Here is a 21,976-nt window from a genome sequence, read left to right as displayed (position 1 = left end):
GACAGAGTAGAGCCAACAGGTGTTGGTTCTCAAAGTTGGGAGGGAAATTCTCCTTGTAGATGGTTGAGAGTCGCTAATTCTCTGAAGAATCACCAACTCGGTGTGACGACTCAAGTCTCCTTCATGCATGCAGCATGGAGAGGAGGCTGCTGAGGGTTCTCTCCTGATCTGTACAATGACCCAACCTTTATACCATTCAACAACAAAGGGGCAGATGATTTCCACATCAAAACAATGACTGTAGGGTGTTGGAAATAACGCCTGTTAAATATTTGCTTCTCAACTCCCCCCTTCATCCTCTTCTATTGCCCTTTTGTGCCTTGAGGTCAGGGTGGCCACAGGAACTCATCAAATACTTCCTGAGACTACTACCTCTATGACCTCTGACCTCTCTATCAAGTCAATTCCTACAAAGTCTCACAGTTCTACAACACAGAGTAACAGAAGTTGTCTATGTCGAGAAAAAGCCCCCCTCTCACCTCTCATCAACCCATCTTTACAGTCAAAGAGGCGTGTATTCTGACACCTGGTGCGTGCGTGTGTGTATTTGGATACGCGTGTACATGTGTGAGTGTGTGTCTGGGTCATTCCGACCGAAACATTACAAGATGCTCTTCCAACTCTAGAGAGCTGGAATGTCCGGGACTGATGTGTGTGTGCGTGTGCGTGCGTGTGCGTGTGTGTGTGTGCGCGCGCGCATGTCTTGGCTACTGACATTGTTTGGTGCAACGAACTTCTCAGAACATTTCGCTGCTCTTGGTGATATTAACATCCCCTCGATAACATTTCCAAACATGGGAGTAATTCCCGGGACATGGATATTCCTTCAATAACAACTCCAAACAGGGGGATGACGCTGTTGTAACATCACTTGGTGTTTGCAAAGTCTAGCCTTTCCCTTCGCCTTCTTGAACCCCACACAGAGAACCATAGATTTTGGTATATAACCAAACATTACACTACCACACCAGCCATGACAGAAAGTATTATTCTCTCTGGTATTCAAGCTTCGCCAAGAAGTCATCACGCCACACGAACACATACACACACACAGCCTGACTACAGGATAGGGTGGAGCCTATCCCAGCAGCCTTCCCCCTGGACAGGTCACCAGTCCATCACAGGGCCAACACATAGAGACAGACAACCATTGGCTCTCCCAGCCACGCCTACGGTCAATTTAGAGTCTGGATTAACCTGGTCCCCTCTTGATGTCTTTGGACTGTGGAGGAAGCTGGAGTACCAGAGAGAACCCACACAGGAACAGGGAGAACAAGCAGACTCCACACAGAAAGACCCTGTGCTCCAGCCGGGGCTCCACCCACAACCTTCTTGCTGGGAGGCGACAGCGCTGACCACTGCACCACCGTGCCGCCACAACAGTAATAGAACAAATTAACTACTAGAAATCTTAGTCGTTATCGTAAAAGATCATGGTCACCTGTTTCGTTTAGATGATGTTGTGTGTCTCTGGAGGCCCAGACGGTCCATGGACCCAAACTAACCGACGTTCTTCTCTTTGACAGTCGTTTTACTACATGGCGGGACCAGATGGACATTCCAGGAGTGACTGCAGTCCAGAATGTTCCAGCAGTCCAGAGGCTTTGCAGCTCATAGGCTGGTCTGGTCCAGTTGTTTCCTTCTGGGTTCAAAAGTTCTTGTATCCTGTTTTTAAAAAGTACACAACAGAGGCCTCAATACACACACACACACACACACACAATGGCAGGATGTCAGAGGTCCAGCATTTCTCAAGCAGATTTACTTTGAAGTGGAGGTGCAAAGTAAAAAAAAAAAAAAAAAAAATATTAATGATAAAAAGAAGTTTAAAAAAAACAGGATGAGAAAAAAAAATCACTGTTCTGTTTCAGAAATTAATTAGACGCCGCAGATTCAGCTCGTCTCCGGTGAACTGTTCTGCGTCCATCTAAACTTCAGATATGTGTGTGTGTGTGTGTGTGTGTGTGTTGTCATCCTCTTCTGTGCAGCTGTCTTTGATAAGACGGATGTAAACACGGCACGTCTGTGGGAACCAAGGTTGTGATGAAGACACTGGCGTCTCTGTCCACCGTCAAACACGCCAGTAAGTCCCAGCTGGCCTGGCTGACCCGGGTCACGCCAAACTACAACGATACCTCCAGTCTGATCCTCTCCCTCATTCGGGTCATCCCAAGTTCCAAATCGACTTTCAAACTTTAGCACGTCTGAGATCTGTTAATGAAGACGGGGACCATAAAGACAACAAGAGGAAGTATGGAGTTCGTCCTCTCCCAGTCTGGCCCCACCAGGCCTCCATACAGGACTGACGTCCGTCTGACACAAGTGGGGGGGAACAAGAGCGCTAAGGAAGGGAAATCATTGTCTCATTCCTCAGATTTCCGGTTGTGGGAGGCGAGGGGAGGCGGTAAGGTGACGCCCAGGGGGAGGGGTCCGGATGCTCAACATGAGCTTTCTTCTCCTTCACTCTGTTCCTTCTGACTGAAGTATAACTTGACCGACTCTGAAGGGCTGAGGATGGGGTGTTAAATGTGGAAGAAGGAAAAGGTGCTCGCTGCGACTCCTCTGAATGAGGACAGAACCAAAGAAGCCTGAGGAGAGTTGAACGATGTACTCTTGATTTAAAGAGGAAAAGAGTGCGAGGAAAAAGATACTCTTCTTCTTCTTCTTCTTCTTATCGTAAACTCATGATATTTACCTCCGCCAAGCAGCAGGAGAACACAAAACTACGAGGCTGATTCTCACCACATTTGGTGGAGGAGTGGAACCTGGCCTGAGGAGGAACCCGCCACATTTCGGAGCTGACTCGTCTCTGCGTCTCTTTGAGGTTACAGGAAGAATGCCTGATAGAACAGACATCAGACTGTGGTGTCTTCAGGTGATGGACGGAAACAGTAAGTGTGTGTTCTCTAGCCTCCATTTTAGCCGCGCTGCTGGTCAAAAAAGACAAAGCTGGAAGTGTAGAGAGAAAAAAACACGGCACAGACCTCTGGAGTCTGCTGGAGGAATGCAGGCCTCCTTTGAGGTAACAGATGAGTTACAAGGAGACGCACTGCCTGGTCTGGAATCTGTTTCTTTTTTCTTTTTTAAACTGGACACAAGAACTTTTGGCCCCACAGACTGGGCCAACCTGTGGAGTCACTCCCACTGGCAGAGTAACTCATGTTTGGTGACTCCAGCAGGGAGCTGCCTCTCACCCGATGGCCGCTGATTCAGACTCCATGAGAAATGAAATAATGATGTCAAATGATATCAAGGTGTTTGGGTGGCCGCTCCCAAAGAAGGAGAAAACGATCCAACACCGCATTTAGTGATTCAGTGCACTTCTCTAATGTTCATCCCAGGCAAATCAGTGACTATTAACTATTCATTCCTCTAAACGAGCCAAATTCAAATCATCATAAAATGATAAACAATAAATGTAACTGAAAATATAACAATGATAAAACAACACGCATGTGATAAAAATGATTAAAAAAAACCCAATTTAAACGAATACAAGAACCAATGTGGGGTGAATGCAATATTCAAAATCAAGTCAATTTTATTTCTATATAGCGCTAAATCACAACAGAGGCTATCTCAGATCGGATCCAGTACCACACTCATTTCATTAAACTACACCCAACAGTTCTCCATCAGCAAGCACACCCTGCAACAGCGGCTTCCTTTGGACAGGCAGGAACGTGGAGCGGACCCAGGCTCAGTGGGGACGGCCTTCTGCTTTGACCGGTTGGGGGAAATTCATACGCCTTTATTTTCCCAAGCTCGTCCAGTTACACTTCCTCCTCATCCCATCCCTCATCATTTGCATCATCAGAACCCTGTCTCCTTTGAGCTGTTTTGTGGTCTAAGTTCATGTTGTCACTGCAGCAGGAACTGCTGTCGGTGCTGGTGACGGGGGTGCGGCCTCGATTCTGCTCGCGTGCATCCATTGAGGCAGGCCTTTAACCTTGACTGCGGCCCGTGTTACCAGGAGCACTTGGACCGGCGGGCCGTATCGTGGTTCCCCAACAATCGGTTTCAGGCTGCGTAGCAGGACATAATCTCCCGGTAGAAAACTGTGCATCGGTTTCTCAGCTGGGAGAGGGAGAAAGTCAATCACCTGCTGAGAATATTGGAGACAAAAGAAAACGACTGTTTAACATCATTTTGTTGCGTTTCTTGTAATTGAGTTAAATCCAGAGAAGCTGCTTCCTTCATCTGGATCCTAAAGGAAAAGGTCTCGCCATTAGAACCTCATGTGGTGACAAGCCAGTCGTCTCATTGGGCATCGCTCTTATTGATAGGAGTGGAAGAGGTCGTGCCTCGATCCAATCATTTGCCTCGACTGATGAACTTTCACCAATGGGTCTTTTATTGTCCTGTTCATGCGTTCTACCTGTCCTGAGCTTTGTGGATGACATGGGATGTGAAAAGTCCGCTGAATACCTCGTGCGAGTGCTAACAATTTAGGTGAAAGGAGTTCCATTGTCTGAATCCATCCCTGAGGGAATTCCAAATCTGGGTATTATATGTTCCAGTAAACATTTAACCACAGTTTGAACGTTTTCTTTTCTGGTTGGAAACGCTTCAGGCCATTTTGAAAATCTGTCCACAATCACCAAGGAATAAAGACCTCTGCACTTTGGCATGTGTGCAACATCAACCTGTAGTGACTGAAATGGACCCTCAGGTCTCGGCGGACGCTGCGGCTTCGATGGACTCACGTGAGGGTTCCATCTGGCGCAGATTAGGCATCTTTGGATGAATCCTCTCACTTGTTTCTCCAACCCTACGGCGAAGAGCAGTTTGTCGTCAGTTTCAGCTTTGTAACTAACGTGTGCTGCACCATGCACAGAAGCGATGAGGGAGTCATAGGCTATTTTAGGTCATGCTGCACGTTCATCAGTGAATTTCCACAAGTTATCCACAACTTTGTAGCAATTTATCTCGGATTCAGTAGCCTGATTCTGGAAAGCCATGAGGTCCCTGACTGTGTGAGGTGGATCAGAGGGCTGTGGAGCAGTTAGAGCAGCGTTCAGCCATGGTGGAAGTGGTGCATTCATCGCTGCTTCTTTAGCATATTTATCAGCCAAGTTATTTCCTCTTGCCACATCTGAATCCACTTCTGAGTGTCCACTGCATTTCACAATAGCGATCTGTGCAGGAAGCATCATCGCAGCTCATAAGTCTTTCACTGACTCAGCATGTTGGATTGGTTTACCCGCAGTCGTTATGAAACATCTGTTTTCCCATATTTTCCTATCATCACGTGTCACTGAGAACGCATAACGTGAGTCTGTGAATGCGGTTTGGTTTCTGCAGCTTTGCATGCTCTTGTTAGAGCTACCAATCCTGCAGCTTGAGCAGACGATACTGGTAGCTTGTAAGCTCCTGTGCATTGACCTTGACAGGCAACCATTGCATACCCTGCTCATATGGTTTTACCGTCAGGTCTCATGCTGATCCTTCACAGTTCACAATGAGATCGTTCCTTTTCCAAAGGTGTTTGTTGCAAATCTGCCCTTACACTTGTTGTGGAATTAATCAACTCCATGCCATCATGTGGAGGATCTTCTTCTTCTGTATCATTACCACGTGATAATGAGTTTAAGTGCAAGGCTGGATTGGTGTGAGCTGTTGTAGAAATGGTAAGATTTTGGGTTCCTGTTGTAGGAATTTTTCAACAAGTCGTCATTAATCAATCAGAAGGACCCACAGAGTCCATATTGCGCTGTTCTAAATCCGGAGAGGACTCCTTCTAGTTGGTTCAAAAGAATTTATTCAGATCAACAGGAAAGAATCCAGAGCTCTGGAGATCGTCTCCCTATGCTGGAGTCGGCATACGCAGATGCGTCGTCCCTGGCGTTGGGGCAGGAAGTCCAACGATCTCACTATCTTCTCCAGTTTTATGTGTTACAAGGAGGTGCTTATGTGATCGCTTCTGCGTGCAAGTGTGTATTTTTGATCTTCGTGTTATTTTGCAGAATCTTCTGTCTGACGGCGTGCCAGCACCATCTGTTCCCATCGTAGACTTCTTGTTGCAGCTGTGAAGATCAAAACCTCTCTTGTCCTGATTCATGACCTTGCTCTTATCTACTTCTGACTCCCACCACTTCATGCTACCGTAGAAATTCTGTGGACTCTGTTCTGACTCGATTAGCTTGAGGGAGTGATGCTAGCTGTGAGCTACACTCCTGCTATTCCCTGTTGTGACCTTTTCACCTGTGTCCACTCTTATACAGTCTGGTCTGTGCTTCACTGCCTTGTGTTTCCTGCACTCTATTTTAAGCAAATATATGTGTACAAATTTAACTACACTGTCAAAATGTGTTCGTAATTGCTTCGTCTGTGACTTGTCATGTGCTGTGGAGTTCTGTTGAGTAAAATGATGTTAGCTGCATGTGTAGTGTGTAGTGTGAGTGGATGCCCCAACACTAGGGTTCGTGCTTTTTCCACCATGATAGCAGCAGCTGCTCCAGCTCCCAAAACAAGGACCCATGCCTTGAACAATCAATGGTAGAGTTTTGGAGTTTATGCAACTGGTCTCAACCTGTCACCATGCGGCTGTGCTAAGACAGCAGAAGCGGCCGAGCCGTTGTCAGCAACGCAGAGGTGAAAGGTCAGCTTGTAGTCTGGCAAGCCCGGTGCTGGAGCAGTGCAGAGGAGGTCCTCGATGTGGCGAAAAGCTTGCTTCATCTCTTCAGTCCATCGCACGGTGTCGGGGGTGTCTTTGAGTGTTGCTTTGCGCAGCATTGAGTCACAGGTGGCATAATCAGCGAGCCACGCTCTGCAGTAGTTCACAAGACCCAAAAAGGATAAGAGTTCTGTCTTTGTTTTTGGTCTTTCAATGTCTTTGATCGCCTTCACACGCTCAGGGGATAAGAATCGACGTCCGTCTTTCAACACATATCCCAGGTAGTTGACAGCTGGCTGGCAAAACTGTAGCTTAGCCAGAGAAGCTCGGTGTCCACCTTCAGCCAGGTGTATGAGGAGAGCAAGGGCGTCTTTCATGCGATCAGACTCGGTCGGAGAGGCGATTAAAATGTCGTCTACATACGGCAATAGCGTCGACGGACCGGGTTAGGTCAACTGAGACAGGCGCATATTCACGGCGGCCGAATAGACAGCAGCTGAATCCTCATGTCCCTGAGGGAATCGCCACCATACGAACTGTTCATTTCTGAATGTGAAAGCGAACAGTTCTTGTGTGTCCTCATGCACTGGGATTGAGAAGTATGCTGAACACAGATCCACCACTGTGTAGTATTTTGAGTCTGGAGGCGGTGCTGCTAGGGTGGAGTTAGTGTCTGGTACAATTGGAGCCATAGGGTAGACGGCTTCGTTGATTTTCCTCAAATCTCGTGTAAATCGATGCTTGTTTGTTCCTGGTTTTAAGATTGGGTTTATGGGTGTGTTATTTTGTGGTCGCCTCTTGACGATCACTCCTTGTTTCAGTAAACTCTCAACGACAGGTCGAATTCCTTCTTCCTTTTCTTTTAAGTGGGTACTGCTTGACGCAGACTGGGTATTTGTTGGGGTTCATTTCAGCTTGATAAGGAGGTACACTGAGTAACCCTCCATGACGGGCATGCAGTGCCCGTAAGTCTACAGGAACTGAAGCTAAGATTGAAGGAGGTTTCACGGTCACTCCTTTTGCTCCTCCATCAAGAATCTGTGGTTCAGTCTCGTTTTGCAAAATCTTGAAGAAAAAAAAAAATGTGTCGGTTCCGATCCATAAGACCAGATGGCAAAATCCTTGCTTTGATCTTTGTTTTCTGGTGTTTTTTTCAAGACAAACACTACATGATTTCAACAAAGGATCAACATCATTGAAGTCTGTGCCGACAGCACATACGAGGGGTCGGATGTCATTAGACTTGTCTTTCCACAGGAGCACGACTCCCTGTGGTGACATGAAGAAGTCGGAGTTTCTTCCATGTCAAGTTGATTAATTGGCTTGTCTGTGAACGGTGGGTCCACTGGTTTCAATTTCAAGATCCGCGCAGCAACGGCAGCTTGGCATTACGCCCTTTTCTTGATTTGGTCCACATCAAACCATTTGGAAATGAAATCAAAATTTGTCAAAACAGATGCGGCTCCATGAGGAGTTCCTCGGCTGCAAGAAAATAATTGAACTGTCTTGCTGGCAGGAATGCGAATCTCAATGCCTTCAGGTGAGCAAGAAATAGCTGCATTTAATTTGCGCTGCAAGTCTCTTCCTAATAAGGACATCGGTGTTGTGGCGCTCACTACAAATGGATGTTGGAGCTTAATTTCATCCAAATCGATTAGTAACGGTACGGATGAGGGTTCTCTTTGTGGGACACCACTGATGCCGACAGACTGGACGGACTGATCACTAAGAGGACAGCTGATGTCCTTCCTCCTTAGGCATGAAATAGTTGCTCCTGTCTCAACCAGGAATGGAATTCTTTTTCCTGAAACACATAAAACTGAATTGAGGGATCTCAGATGGTTCATTAGAAATGTGACATTGCGGGACAGTTATTAATATTTTAGGATACTTTTCACCGTCCGTGTCCTTCTTCTGCCGGCTGTCCTGTGGTTGAGGTCGCCACAGTTCTTGGCTGGGTCTGATATCAAGGGTCCCTTTGTTGATGTGGTCCAGATGTTGGCTGTTGTGAGTAAGGGGGGGGGGGGGTTGTTGGCCTGTGGAGGAGAAGCTGAGAAGTTCCTTATTTGAGGGTTATGGAATTGTCGGGGAAACTCGCTGCTGTTCTGAGACTCATGTTGTTGTTTTAAAAGCAATCTCTGGCCCAGTGTCCCACTCTCAAACAATGACACGTGTCCTTTGTTCCAGTTGATCTACGAGCTCTTCTGCCTCTGCTGAAGCCTCTTCCTCTCTGAATTGGTCAACGCCTGGTCTGTACATGGGGGGGGCCATTCTGGCCCTGTGACCTGTGCCCTCTGGCTACGCCTCTGCCTCTCTGTGGCACGTTTTGTAAAGCTGTAAAACACTCATCACTTTCAAAGACAGCCTGTGCTGCCTGCAATTCATTTTTAGGTGTTGTTGTAAACAACCCAAGCGTTTGGACTGAATGAATAAATGTCCGGGGCAGAGACTTTGAGAGTGAATGCTGAATTTTGATCCAAGCCATTCAAGAACACGGAAGCAAAGAAAGGATCCTCGTTCTCTGTAATTTCCACCTTAGCTTGTTCTTTCCAACATTTCTGAAATCCGGCGGCGTATTCAGACATGCGTTCATTTGGTTTGCGTTTACAACTAAAAATCTGTGAAACATCTCTGTCTTGGGCTGCATTTTTTTTTCTTCAAATATTCAGCAAGTTGTTGAATGTGTATCTCTTTGTATTTTCCATCCATCCAGGGATATTTCCTCTCAGGGATGGTCTCTCCAGCAATAGGACCGTCATTATCATAGCTCAGTGTCACGTTCTTCACTTAGTGTATCTATTTTAATTTGTGGGATCAACGTGGCCAGGATGTATCTTACATCTGTTCCTGACAACGAACTATGTAACAAAGCAGTTTTCCAGCAGTTCAAAAATGCCGTTGGGTTAATCAAAGGCGATGGAGCGTCGTGTACGATCCTGGATACTTCAGAGCGCGACGGCGGTTTGTCCATTACTTTATCATCTAAAACGAGCGGAGGAGTTGTCAACAGATCTTGTTCGCCCCTTTTCTCGTTTCCTTTCTTCCATCTTCAGGCAGAGCTTTACAATCTGCAACATTTCCTCCGCTTCTGTTTCAGTTATGCTGCCAATAATGCCCTTCGTGTGTTTTGAATCCATTTGTGCGTTGAAATCTAATGTCACATTCGCGGGTCTCTCATAGCGTTTCAGCGCTGTCCTGAGGTGTGCAAGGGAAATTCTCCTTGTAGATGGTTGAGAGTCGCTAATTCTCTGAAGAATCACCAACTCCGTGTGACGACTCAAGTCTCCTTCATGCATGCAGCATGGAGAGGAGGCTGCTGAGGGTTCTCTCCTGATCTGTACAATGACCCAACCTTTATACCATTCAACAACAAAGGGGCAGATGATTTCCACATCAAAACAATGACTGTAGGGTGTTGGAAATAACGCCTGTTAAATATTTGCTTCTCAACTCCCCCCTTCATCCTCTTCTATTGCCCTTTTGTGCCTTGAGGTCAGGGTGGCCACAGGAACTCATCAAATACTTCCTGAGACTACTACCTCTATGACCTCTGACCTCTCTATCAAGTCAATTCCTACAAGTGTTTAATCACAACTTTTGTCAGAGCGTTCATTTCTACTTCCTGTCCTCGGCGTGTCAGTGCTACAGTTCTCTTGAATTCACATGCCATGCATTCCTTGATGTATTTAAGATTTTCCGCGTGGGTTTGGTTTGCATCGCCGTCGTATTTACTATTTATAACTTCAAAGGTTGCTTTGCAGTTTTCAATCCGAGACGGAGCACATTGTTCTTTCCATGTCTGAATTTGCTTATCGATGCTTCGATTTTCTGCGAAGACAATTGTGGGAATGACTTTGTGCGGCGATTAAGAGTTTTGTTTCCCTCCTGTACATAAAAACATCCAGTCTTCTGACTCATATTCGGGTGGTGACTGACAAGTGTCAAGCGCTGGATACAGTGAGATCGAAGGCTTCTTGTCACTTGTCGATTTATTGTCACCCAGTTGAGATGCTGTGCCGACCGTTTCTTGAGGCACTGCTATATTAATCTCCTTCCATTTTTTCTTTTCTGCTCATTAATTCCCCAGCATTTAGCACATCCATCATGTAATCTTTATCCCATTTTGGATTCGGCACTGTGGAGTTGTCAGTTAAGTATTCACGGATGAGACTTAATTAGCTCTTATCAAAGCTTCCCTCTGAAGGACAACGGTTCTCTGTCCATTCCGAGATATCAGTCAGAAATGGCTCTACGTCATTTTCTCATTCTTTGAAATGAGGGTTTGTCTTCAGCAGTTTTTTTCATAGCTTTCCTCTCTTTTTTCTGCAAGTCGTTTTCTGTCTTATTTTTAATATCAACTTTCTTGTTCTGTGATGACTTACTGGCTTGTGACCCCATGATTAATATTCAGTGTATACAGGGTTAGTAAAAATAACGAATATAATGCAAAAAGTACACTGAACAGGTCCATCCTGAGTGTCTCCTCTGAACGATTAATCAATCACTTCGTATTGTCTTTTCTCACCTAACGGTCTGGTCCAAGGTCCGGACTTTTTTGTGGCTGTTACATTGTTTTCATTTCGTCCAGTAAGCTCGCTTTCTCACTGCTATTATGAAAGCGGACCAAAGGAGCCACCTACGTCATGACGCCATTCACTGCACTGGTCTGCGCCTGTCATTGATTGGCTTGTGGATGAGCGTGCGTCTGACGTCACCGCGTCTGAAGCGCTCTGGCGGTGTATTTGTTTTGATCGCAGCAAAAAAGTTACCATCAACCACGGACCCGTGGGTGGTGGTTCTTCTCCAGCTCATTTTTTTGTTTCGTATCTGAATGAATTACCCCCCCCCAAGTATTACCACGGCTCATCTTTGCTTTGTTTATGTTTTTTCGGCGGGAACGAGACGTTTGGTCCGATAGTCCGAAAAATGCTTTCACATTACACGGCAGCGGACTTTGGACCAGGCTAATCCGGACCGAGACCACCTCCTGAGGCAGGACCAAAGACTCGGTCCTTGGTCCGGACCGTGGTCCGGTGGAGCTTTCACATCTGTCAATTTGCTCCGGACGATCTGGAAAGTCCGAAAGTCCGGACCAAACGAGGAAGGTGAGAAAGCGCCCTTATAGCTTAGGTTGGACTCGCTGCTTTGTCTCAACACCGCTCGACCACGATGTCATTGTTTCTTAAAAGACGTAGACACAACAACAGTGCAAACAACAACTTCTAACAAGACACTTAATCATCTTGAGTCGGGGCCGTCAAGCGGCCAGTCCGTTCAAAACAATGATGTCCACACGTTCACAATAAACGACAACAACATCGTCCTGCTTCACCAGTCTGGGAACCGACGTTTTATTCTGTTCTTTTTGGCCCTGTCCCTTTCTTAAAGCGGACAGACGTTTCTTTCCAGCATGTCTACTTCCTTTTTGCTCTCAAGCTCCATCGCCCTCAAGGCGATCTGCCACTTCCACAATCCCTCTTTGTCTTCCTCTTTGGCAGCGCTGCTCTCCGACTCATACAAACACACAACCACACACACATAAAGCAACAAATTAATCAAGTAGGCCCGCTAATTAATGTCTCAAGGTGCCGAAGCACAGCAGCTTAAATCAAACTCTAACACAGTTTGATTATTTTTTTTTTTTTTTAGAATCGGATCAGTCAAATTAAAAGTAACCATTGATATCTTATTTGGTGAACGGTTCCACAAACATCAATATTTTTATAAAGTGCTTTGCAATGCATCCACAAAGGCAGCCCTTCCAGAATACACCGATCCTGTTCGTTGACGCCAGTTTGATATCAGGGTGTTGGCGTGGCCGTTCCCAAAGAAGGAGAAAACGCCCCTTGCGAGTGCTGTGGTTTGAAAGAGGAGCTGTCACTGAGTGTCTGTTCTCGGTCCACCGTAACTGGGTGATCAGGAACTGAGCCTCACCCTCGGGACAAAGGGAATCCCCAACAGAGGCGTCGACATAAACCCCACCCACAACAGAGTTTAAGAGGGTAGAGTATCGGGGAACGTTGCTGGACGCCAGTCATCATCGTCTCTGTTTCTCCGGTGAGAGAGGAAGGGTTGAGAAGAGTCCAGGTTTTTTTGTTTGTTTTGTTTTTTACCCTCGTTCACAGCGGTCATGTTGATGTGGATTTTCAGGCGGGGCTGCAAAGCCCAGTCAGGGGCCGGCTGGAGACCGAGCCTCTTCCCGCCTGAGCCTCCACACCTTCTCTCATAGTCGGAGTTTCAAAGCTCGAGACCCAACGAGGTTCTGTTGGAGGGAGGATGTGGGGTCCAAATCAGCACTGGAGTCCAGCAAAGCAGGTCCAGAGAGCTTTGTTGTCCCCACGGAGATCAGAGCCCCAGCAGCTTCTACTGAATGTCTCCCGACCGAACCTCTCGTTTTTTTTTACAATCAAAGTGGGCGAAGGTGCCGCACATCCAGGAAAGATGTGGTGGATTTTCACGAGCTTCCAGTGAAACCTGACATAGCGCACAGTGGAGGTGTCTGTCTGGGTGCTCCGCAATGTTAACATGAAGATTCATCCACAGAAAACCACGTGACTGCAACTTCCATCCCATTTCCCATGACCACAGATAAGCTCAAGCACAACTCGCTCACTGTCGCGCCACAAGATCCACTCGCCCCGCACGTTGGCTCCAGCGGCTAACTGTTAGCGTCGCGGCTAATTTACAGGAATAAAATCAGAAAACAACAGACACCTACTCGGTAAGGGTAAGCGGCCAACTCCCATAGTCTCTCGGATCTTGTGACTAACATATTACGCTTAAGTGTTGCCTCCAGAACGCAGCTCACCTGAAAGCAGATGTGGCACACAGTGAAAATGTCTGTCTGGGTGCATTCCGTACGGAAGCGGGCCCAGGCAGCTTCGCAAGTTGCAGCCTGCTCACTTCAGGGGAAAATCCCTCTGCTGGTAAACCATTGAAATAACACCTGCTTGTCAGTGCTGTGTCTTAGGGGGATGGGAATGCAGTTTTTGAGAACGTAAAATGTATTACAAATGAACAGAACTGAACAATAAAATATTGTGGGGGTGGCTTATCGTCCTCTTAAATAGGGATGCGGTTCTCACCACGTCCCCTTTTGACCAATAGTTGACATCATTATTTCATTTCTCATGGAGTCTGAATCAGCGGCCATCGGGTGAGAGACCGCTCCCTGCTGGAGTCACCAAACATGAGTTACTCTGCCAGTGGGAGTGACCCCACAGGTTGGCCCAGTCAGGCTATAAATCTGTGGGGTCAAAAGTTCTTGTGTCCAGTTTAAAAAAAGAAAAAAAGAAACAGATTCCAGACCAGGCAGTGCGTCTCCTTGTAACTCATCTGTTACCTCAAAGGAGGCCTGCGTTCCTCCAGCAGACTCACTTTAAATCAAAGTGCAACAGTAAAAGTAGCCCTGATAAAAACAGGTACCAAGTCACGATAATTTAAAAAAAAAAAAATCACCCTTTTCGTCCAGAAATTAGACACCACACCGTCACGCCGACTTGCAAAGCTGACATTTAGCAGGGTTCCACAGACACAAGGTTAAAGCTGAGCGTGGGACAGGTACCTAAGTCCCACGGCGGAGTAGCACAAGAACTCTTATCACAAAAAGATAACCAGGAGCTCAGATTTAACCTAAAAAAAATGCTTTAACATAAGAAGAGCAACACAACCAGATTCTAATCTGGAAGTTAGAAGAAAATGTAATGTAAACCAAAATACTGTAGGAGAATGAGAGTTAGGGCACTGTAACCTGGGGTGAGTGCCTGGTCATCATGACCTGCGCTGTGTACTGGTGCCGAACGTGTCAGCCCACCAAGCAAACTGGAGACATCTGGAATAATGGGAAGGGGGCCAAGTACACCACACACACACACACACACACACACACACACACACACAGTGCAGAGACACCCACTTACATTTGGTTAAAGTCCAAGATAAGTAAAATTTGGAAATGTCCCATTCCTCTCTGGAATGTGAGATAGCCCAAAAGTCTGGTAAACAGGGTGCCACCTATCATGCAACACGAACACACACACACACACACACACACACACACACACACACACACAGAGCCTGTCTACAGCATAAAAAGGTATGTCAGGTTCCGTGATGATATCTCTGACCACGTTGTTAGAAGGGCCGCTGTGAGTAAAGGCATTCCCCATCTGACACCTGTGTCTCAATCAACTGATCCCTCCTTCTTCAACAGCACTCAACTAGACGCATAAATGTGAAGTCAAAGTCAAAACTGGATTCTAAAATACAAGTCAACGTGGGACTCCCACCAAAAGATTCAGCCACTGCTTACTTGCTGCTGATATCGACCCAATGTCTGCACGCTACAAGGCAGCAGAAGCTCCTTGTCGCCAGCTTCCATGGAAAGTAAATAACTGGCGGCTACTTTGGTGACTGGTGAATCTTTCTGTGTGAGTGCCACGTTAAAGGAAGGACTAGGAGCTTCACAAAAGCTGAATGAAAGGACTACAAGTTACTGTCAGAAATTAAGCTGAAAGAAACTCCCAGTATAAAGAAATTACAGCGAACTAATAACTTTGAATTGTCCTCAATGATTATTTCTTTCCTTCAACAGGAAGCTTTCTACCTCGAGTGACATCAAAGCTGGACGGAATACAAAAATGAATTCTTGTCCAAAGCTGAAAGGACAGACCCAGGAGTTTGGACTCCGCTCACAGTCCTGGACCGCTGCTGCAAAGTGGGATCAACTTCCTGAAACTAACAGAAGCTGAAGGGAATAAGCGCCATCACCGCCTGAGCGCGCTGAAGTGGCATTTTCCAGAAATGAACAGGTTCTGCTTATCCACAAAGAGAAAAGTCCTGTTTGCAGATGAGCTGCGGGTTTCATGGGGCAACACTGAATCAGAACTCTGTTCGTAATTCATCAGCTCACGTTCAACCCGTCCCGATGACGGCGAACACAGCATGCAGTTGGAGAGACTGTCTGTCAGCACTCCAAAACCAGTCACTGGATTCAAATGTGTCCGATCTCCAACACTGGATTCAGGGAAGATTACACCCAAACCTGAAAGGAGAGTCCCCTCAACCAACTTTGGCGAACCCTGAGGCAGCAACCTCGCTTCTGTCCAAGCAGGTGGTTCATGCCTGGACACCAGCTTCTAACCACAGACATAACACTGCTCGGCAAGGATTCCCTCCTTCCAACTGGGTACCAAATTATAATACGGTATCTCACAGTGTCACCTCAAAGGCACCTTCAAGTCTAGATGTTGGTGCTCTCTTTACAAGAGTTGGGGAGCAGCTTGAAAGTGAGGTCAGGACAACTCAGCATATGAGGCCTGTGGATGAGAGCTGTGACTCCGGTGCCTCCCAATTATTATTCCACCATTCTGGACAATATCCACATAAACCCCCCCACAATCTTATATCTGCAACTTCACACACTTTAGATAAGAAACGTCAACAAATCCCACAGGCCTTGGATGGGGCAGCAGCAGAGCATGGAGGTGGCCGTCCAGTCCCTGCAGAGAGTTCAAGTAGCCAAGTCTCACAGGGGAACCCGGTTGGAGCTACTAGTCATTTAGTTCAACCTCTTGAGAGCATTTCAAGGCAGAGACTTGCTTATCAAGAAGCTCTAGAAAAGTATCCTAACTTACTGGAGTTGCTCCTGTCAAGAGAGTCAAAGGACAGCTTCAGTCCCACTGCTCACACGGCCACGAGAGCGATTGCTGTTGTGCTTCCGTTGACGCAGGAAAACCAAAAGGAGGCCAGCGAGTCCTCTGGTGAGGTGAATCAAGAAGGTGAATGCTCAACGGAAGGTGGATCTGTAAGCATCCCTGAAATGACTTTAAGGGGTTATTGCAGAATTTCCCTTAAAACCTCAAATCCAGTGAGATTGGATAAATCTGTGCCCTTGATGGCTTCGGCCAAGTCGCCAGAGGCCACACTGGCAAAAAACGTGCAAATAGACCAACGACAGTCCATCACCTCAGAGGCACCAGAGGGCCAAAATAGGCCTCATGACCGAAGTGAAATGCCACCAGATCCAGATCCAAACATCAGTTATATTGGTCTTCCCAGACTCCCAACAATACATTGGAATTTTCAGAAATTACACATGTTGAGAGAAATCCTGGAAAAACACCAGATGAAGACGGCCATTTCGACAGAGTCGGATCCTTCAAGGCTAATGAAGATGTTTTGGGATTCCAGCTGTAATATCAGTGAAACCAAGGCAAACTTGGATAGGAATCTAATTCTCGATATTAATGAATTCTGCACCAAATATTTGACAAAAGACACTGTTGTACTGTCTAACATAAAGCCGGCCTATATGAGACAACTCAACAAACATCACATCCTCAGAGATGGCGAGCTTTACTCCGAACCGCCCTACACGTCATCATGGTTGAATATCAATGAGCAGCTGGATGATATTGATAAAGAGTTTGGCTTCCCGCGGTCTCTCATGTGTCATATTGACCATCTTGAGAGTGACAGACAGACAGACAAGGTCATGACAGCCAGCGATATTTCTGGGCAACGTAAGTGGGAGGGGCACAACTTGGCCTTGACGCCAGAGCCAATGCCAGAGGAAGAACAAGCCCCCGCTGTTGAAGACGTCTCAACACCAAAAAAAGAGTCAGAACCCAGCGACCCATATGGCTCATTAAAAATCGAAGTCTTATCCCCAGAAGAGGCCAAAGTTATCTTTGAGCAACTGCAAAATGCAGAAGCAGGCAATCAAAAAGGGAAAGCTGTGGATGTGGAAGGTGGCTCAAGTGGGGAAAAAAAGGCAACGACTCCAATAGAGCAGATTTGTTGCATTACAAAGCTGACAGAAATTTTTTTGGGCTCCAAGATGCATTATTTGAGCAGATGCCAGTGTAAGAAACAGCAAAGTCCCATGACTGACGAAGAAAAGGCAGACGAAAGGCACCACCAATTCCATTCTGCCGTGGAAGGAGACAATGAAGTCATTGAAATTCTGATGCAACCCTGCGAAAAAGCTTTCCAAGTATTCGACTTAACCAATGAAGAAACCGACGCCTCACCAAGCACAAGTTGTCGCCCACAAAGGCTTCAGTGCGTAAGTGAAGATGAAAGTCTCTCAAGCACAAGTTGTCGCCCACAAAGGCTTCAGTGCGTAAGTGAAGATGAAAGTCTCTCAAGCAATGACAATGAATTTCCCAACCAGATATCGGACACGAAGGAGGATTGTGAACAAGCTCGGCTGACAACGACAGACGTGGCCAAGCCGCCATTACAGGGTGAAGGACAAAAACGGGCTAAGGTCTTCCCAAAATCGCTCCGAGTCCGTCGAAAATGTGAAACAATTAGAAAACGAAAGCAACCCGGCAGTCTTGAGAGAATGTTACCTTTCTTGAAGAGGTTGAAAAAATCAAAACCTGTCGGAGGTCAGATCTCACAACCTCTTAATAAAGACATTCCAGCTTTGTTAGCATCAAGAATGAGAACTGCTGAACTGGCACTGTTTGGCTCAGCATCTCAAGAAAACTCTGCTGAAACCCCAAAGGCCCCAGTGGTTCTATGGGTGAATCTTGGCCCTGTCGGACGCAGAGTCGGTTCTTTACGTGGTGGCAGAGATGGGAAAAGTGTCCGCAACAACAAGGAGCAGTCAGTTTCATCTTGTATGAGAATCCAAGACAGAAATGCCAAACACTTGCCGAGGCTGAAGGGAAAGAGGTCCTTTTCTAAGGGTCTCAGACTTGGGAAGGAGGATGCAGTTGATGACAGAAGCAAAGCTGAAGATGGAGGCCAAAGCCTGGAGGTACCCATGTATGATTATTCGAGTTGGAGGATGTTTTATTTGGATGATTGATAATAAAATACTTAAGTGTGCTTTTTTTTTTTTTTTTTTTTTTCCAAAAGGTTTGACCTTTCTCTTGGTAGATAACTGGATCTTGAATCAAAGGACGAAAGACCTGATACTGCAGGCAAGAGGAAACAAATACAACTAACATATCATACCTGTTGTGTACATTCATTAAACCTTTATAACACGTTGGATTTTAAAATTCACTTCCACAGACAGTGAATTCCAGAAAGCTCAGCTGTCGATGCCCTCTGTGGCTCGAGCCTCCTCCATGAGTAGCGAAGACAGTCACAAAGAAGAAGTCGCAACCCGTAGATGATTGATCCACGACTGGGAAGTCTCTTCTTAACTACGGGAGGTGTTGGACAGCCCCCATGGGATGATGGCCTTTGGCTGGCTGTGCATGTTGCAAGAAAACCTCAGACTCAGATCAAGCGATGAAGTTTACAGCGTAATGGAAAACTTTAGTATCACATCGTGTTTTTCTTATGTTTGCACGATGTTTGAACTCTTTGGTAAAGTGACTTTAAGTGTGAGATGATTATGTGTAACTTGTTGTATGAGACTTGGCGGAGGGGCTGGAGCCTCTCCCAGCTGGCCTAATACAACAATACTTATTCTAATTATCACCCATTGTGAAGTGTTTCTGGTTGATTATTTTTTTTTTATGCCATGACAGGAAATGGATGCTGATGACAGAGTACAAACAAGGATGTTCCTGAGTTTCACAGTTGTAAAACAAACAAAAAGATCTCAAAAGGGTTTTGCTGCTGTGGGTTTTGTTCATTTTGCAGCTGTTATTAAATTAACTCACCGTCCTGTTCGAACGTCTTTGTCACTCTTCATCATACACTCAAGAGATATGTAGTACGTTGTGTTTTCCTCGATCAGATGGCAGTTGGACAGCATTTGAACGCGTGACAGAACAGGTGTCAACACTGAGACACATCGAAGCTGATTGTGGTCCCAGTGACACATAGTGACCATGTTTAGTGAGACGTCACTGCAAACACGTATCCAATCAGCATACGGTATGATACGATACGATACGACTCGATACGATACGATACGATACAACTCGATACGATACAACACAATACGATACGACTCGATACGATACGACACGATACATACGACACAATACGATATGATACGATACGACACGATACATACGACACAATACGATATGATACGATACGACATGATACAATACGGTATGGTACAGTACAATACGATACAATGCAGTACACATGTGATATGATATGCGTACTTTGGCTGAAGTATGCCATCAGTGTAGGTGGAACTGCTGGAGGAGGAGAAGGAGGAATTGGGATGGAGGATTAGGAGGGTTTTGGCAGTAATCTGGTTGATGACGATGGCATTTCCTCCTCCAGCCAAAGTCAAGACAGGAGTGTAACTTGCGTGATGCTTGTGTGGTTGTTTTACCGACATGTAGACGAGGCAGCAGAGTAGCCTGCCGCCGGAAACACTTTGCAGCCATTAAGCGGCAGCAGAAGAAGACAGAATTATACCAGGAGTAAATGGAGTACAGTCCAATTGTAATCCAATTACCAGAAATACATTAAACAGCAAGTGTACAAGAGGCCAATGATGTTTTCGCCTCCTTCATTACTTCTTTGCAACTCAAGAATGCAGAAAGAGTTAGTCATGTATATTTAGCCTGGAGCTAATGGAGACTGACGGCGGAGGACAGCTTAACTGTCCAGAAACTTCTGTTTACAACATTTAAATTTCATCGTCTTGTGTAGTCCAGATCTACTTAGTCTGTTCGAGGGCACCCGAGAGGCAAAATACAACTTTTCTTGGAAGTATTATTTAATTATTTTGTGAACATTTACTGTTTTAAATAACATCCTTGAACATGAGGGCACACCCTCAATGATTCCTTGATATTTAAATAAAGGCTGAAAGAGAGAAACTCAAAAATGGCTGAAAAGCTCACAGAAGTTTTGGCTCTTCTGAGAAACTTATCTGTTTCTACCTCTGTGCCCACTTCCTGCCTAACAGGAAACCACACGGCACGCCAGAGACACACGGATCTAGAGCGACTACCCCTCCTTCTTCCTCACATGCATAGAGGCGGTGGATGCTGCTGTAGTTGCAGCCAGTGGCCAACAGAGGTCAGTAATGTCCCAGCAGAGGAGCTTCTCCTGGCAGGTCCTCCGCGTCCTTCAGTGACACTCTGGGTTTGTGTCGGCAGCTTCAGGAGCCACTGAGGCGTTTCAGTAACAAGATATCATGAGATTTACTCACGAACGGATCCAATCAACCCTACTCACAGATAAAACACGACGCACTCATTTTTTCCTCCAGCTTCGGTGACCCCTGAGGCACAGGGAGATTCAACCAACACATTTCCTCACATTATTTGTTTCAGCTTCTACCGTTTCTCCAAATCACAAGTCTCCACATTTCTCCGGAGCCCTGAAGTGGTCTCAGGTGCATCCAGAGGAAAAAAAAAATATTGGTTTGACTCCACAGTAACAATTTACATATTGTGGCCTTAAAATAATTTCTCTCTCTTTGTCCACTGTGGGCTTCTGGCCATCCCCGTCTAACTCCGTGGTTAAGTTCATCCCAGGACGAGGACGACATCAACAAGCGGATCTATTTACATTTGCTGCCATACTTGTTTTTACTGATGTTGTTGTTGTTCACAGCCTCTCTAAAGAAGCAGGTGGATGTGGTCCATAATAGGAGGAATTAGGAAGTAGAGTTCGTCTCCTCAGTGTTGGGCTTTCATTGTGTTGTCTTCACGCTGTGTAGAGCAACATGACGCTGTCGCATCATGAAGGTGGCGCTGATCCGTCAGCTCTGATCCGTCAGCTCTGATCCGTCAGGTCTGACGGATCTCTAATGTTTTTTGGCGTCAGGCGAAAACGGCTCTCAACCTCTCATCTGCTCTGAAGGAGGGGAAATTACTTAAAGTCCTTTCGTTCACTTTGATGGCTGCAGTTACCGTGGCAACCTGCCAGCAATAATAGTGCTGGAGGTGCCGGCGATGGCGGCGGCGTCATCTCCCTGAGTTCATCAGCAGATAGACAGCAAGACAAGAAGGCGTCAATATTCAAGCTGACCTTTGACCTTGTAAGAACAACTCATGTACTGCAGTCTCACTGTGTATGAGAGGGGCTTTTATTTTGAATTACATCGGGTCAGATGAGGCTGATCACCATCATGCCAGGCATCTGAGACCAGCTGAGGCCTGCAGCCGCCAAGACTTCACCATCCTGCTCTCAGCGCAGCATCACGCTGTACGTACACCGAGCCACGCAAACTTCACGTCAGTATTCATCGCTCCGTTCGGTCGTCCTGCATTTCCTTCCTGCGTCACAACCTCTTTCTTTGTGCATTTAAATCAAGATTCTCACATTTCTATTTGAGTTTGTTCACCAGTCGATCCATAATTATTCCAAGTGTCTCCCTGAACAAGAGGTGGGCACTACGACTGCAAATGGAACAACAAACGAAAATGTTATTTTGTTAAATGAAGACCAGGAGAAAGAAGTTTGAATTAAGCTCTT

At 46.2% G+C, this 21,976-nt stretch overlaps 1 protein-coding gene across 3 annotated transcripts; it reads left to right on the top strand.

Annotated features, from left to right (window-relative positions):
* Positions 1–2,450: 2,450 nt before the first annotated feature.
* LOC147262020 (uncharacterized) lies at positions 2,451–19,193 on the top strand. Of its 3 annotated transcripts, none has more exons than XR_015115925.1 (4): positions 2,451–2,891; positions 15,210–18,386; positions 18,488–18,552; positions 18,647–19,193. XR_015115925.1 is itself a non-coding variant. In XM_086204384.1 (3 exons), exons 2-3 carry the CDS (start codon positions 15,465–15,467, stop codon positions 18,491–18,493), a joined length of 2,928 nt encoding a protein of 975 aa, XP_086060510.1. In that variant the 5' UTR covers positions 2,451–2,891; positions 15,210–15,464; the 3' UTR covers positions 18,494–19,193. The 3 variants fall into 3 exon arrangements, 1 of the variants encoding a protein (XP_086060510.1); XR_015115927.1 differs by lacking the exon at positions 2,451–2,891 and adding an exon at positions 11,481–11,721; XM_086204384.1 differs by having other exon boundaries at positions 18,488–19,193.
* Positions 19,194–21,976: the final 2,783 nt, after the last annotated feature.

This window comes from Aulostomus chinensis, chromosome 5 (genome assembly GCF_037954235.1).
Source record: "Aulostomus chinensis isolate RoL2024-O1b breed Wild chromosome 5, RoL_Achi_v1.0, whole genome shotgun sequence".
Classification (NCBI taxonomy): domain Eukaryota; kingdom Metazoa; phylum Chordata; class Actinopteri; order Syngnathiformes; family Aulostomidae; genus Aulostomus; species Aulostomus chinensis.
Note: the sequence above shows the minus strand (reverse complement) of the source record. Positions and strands in the feature narration are given on the sequence as shown.

Coding starts and splice junctions, on each gene's coding strand:
- LOC147262020 (XM_086204384.1), top strand. CDS start 15,465: ATGAGCTGCGGGTTTCATGGGGCAACACTGAATCAGAACTCTGTTCGT.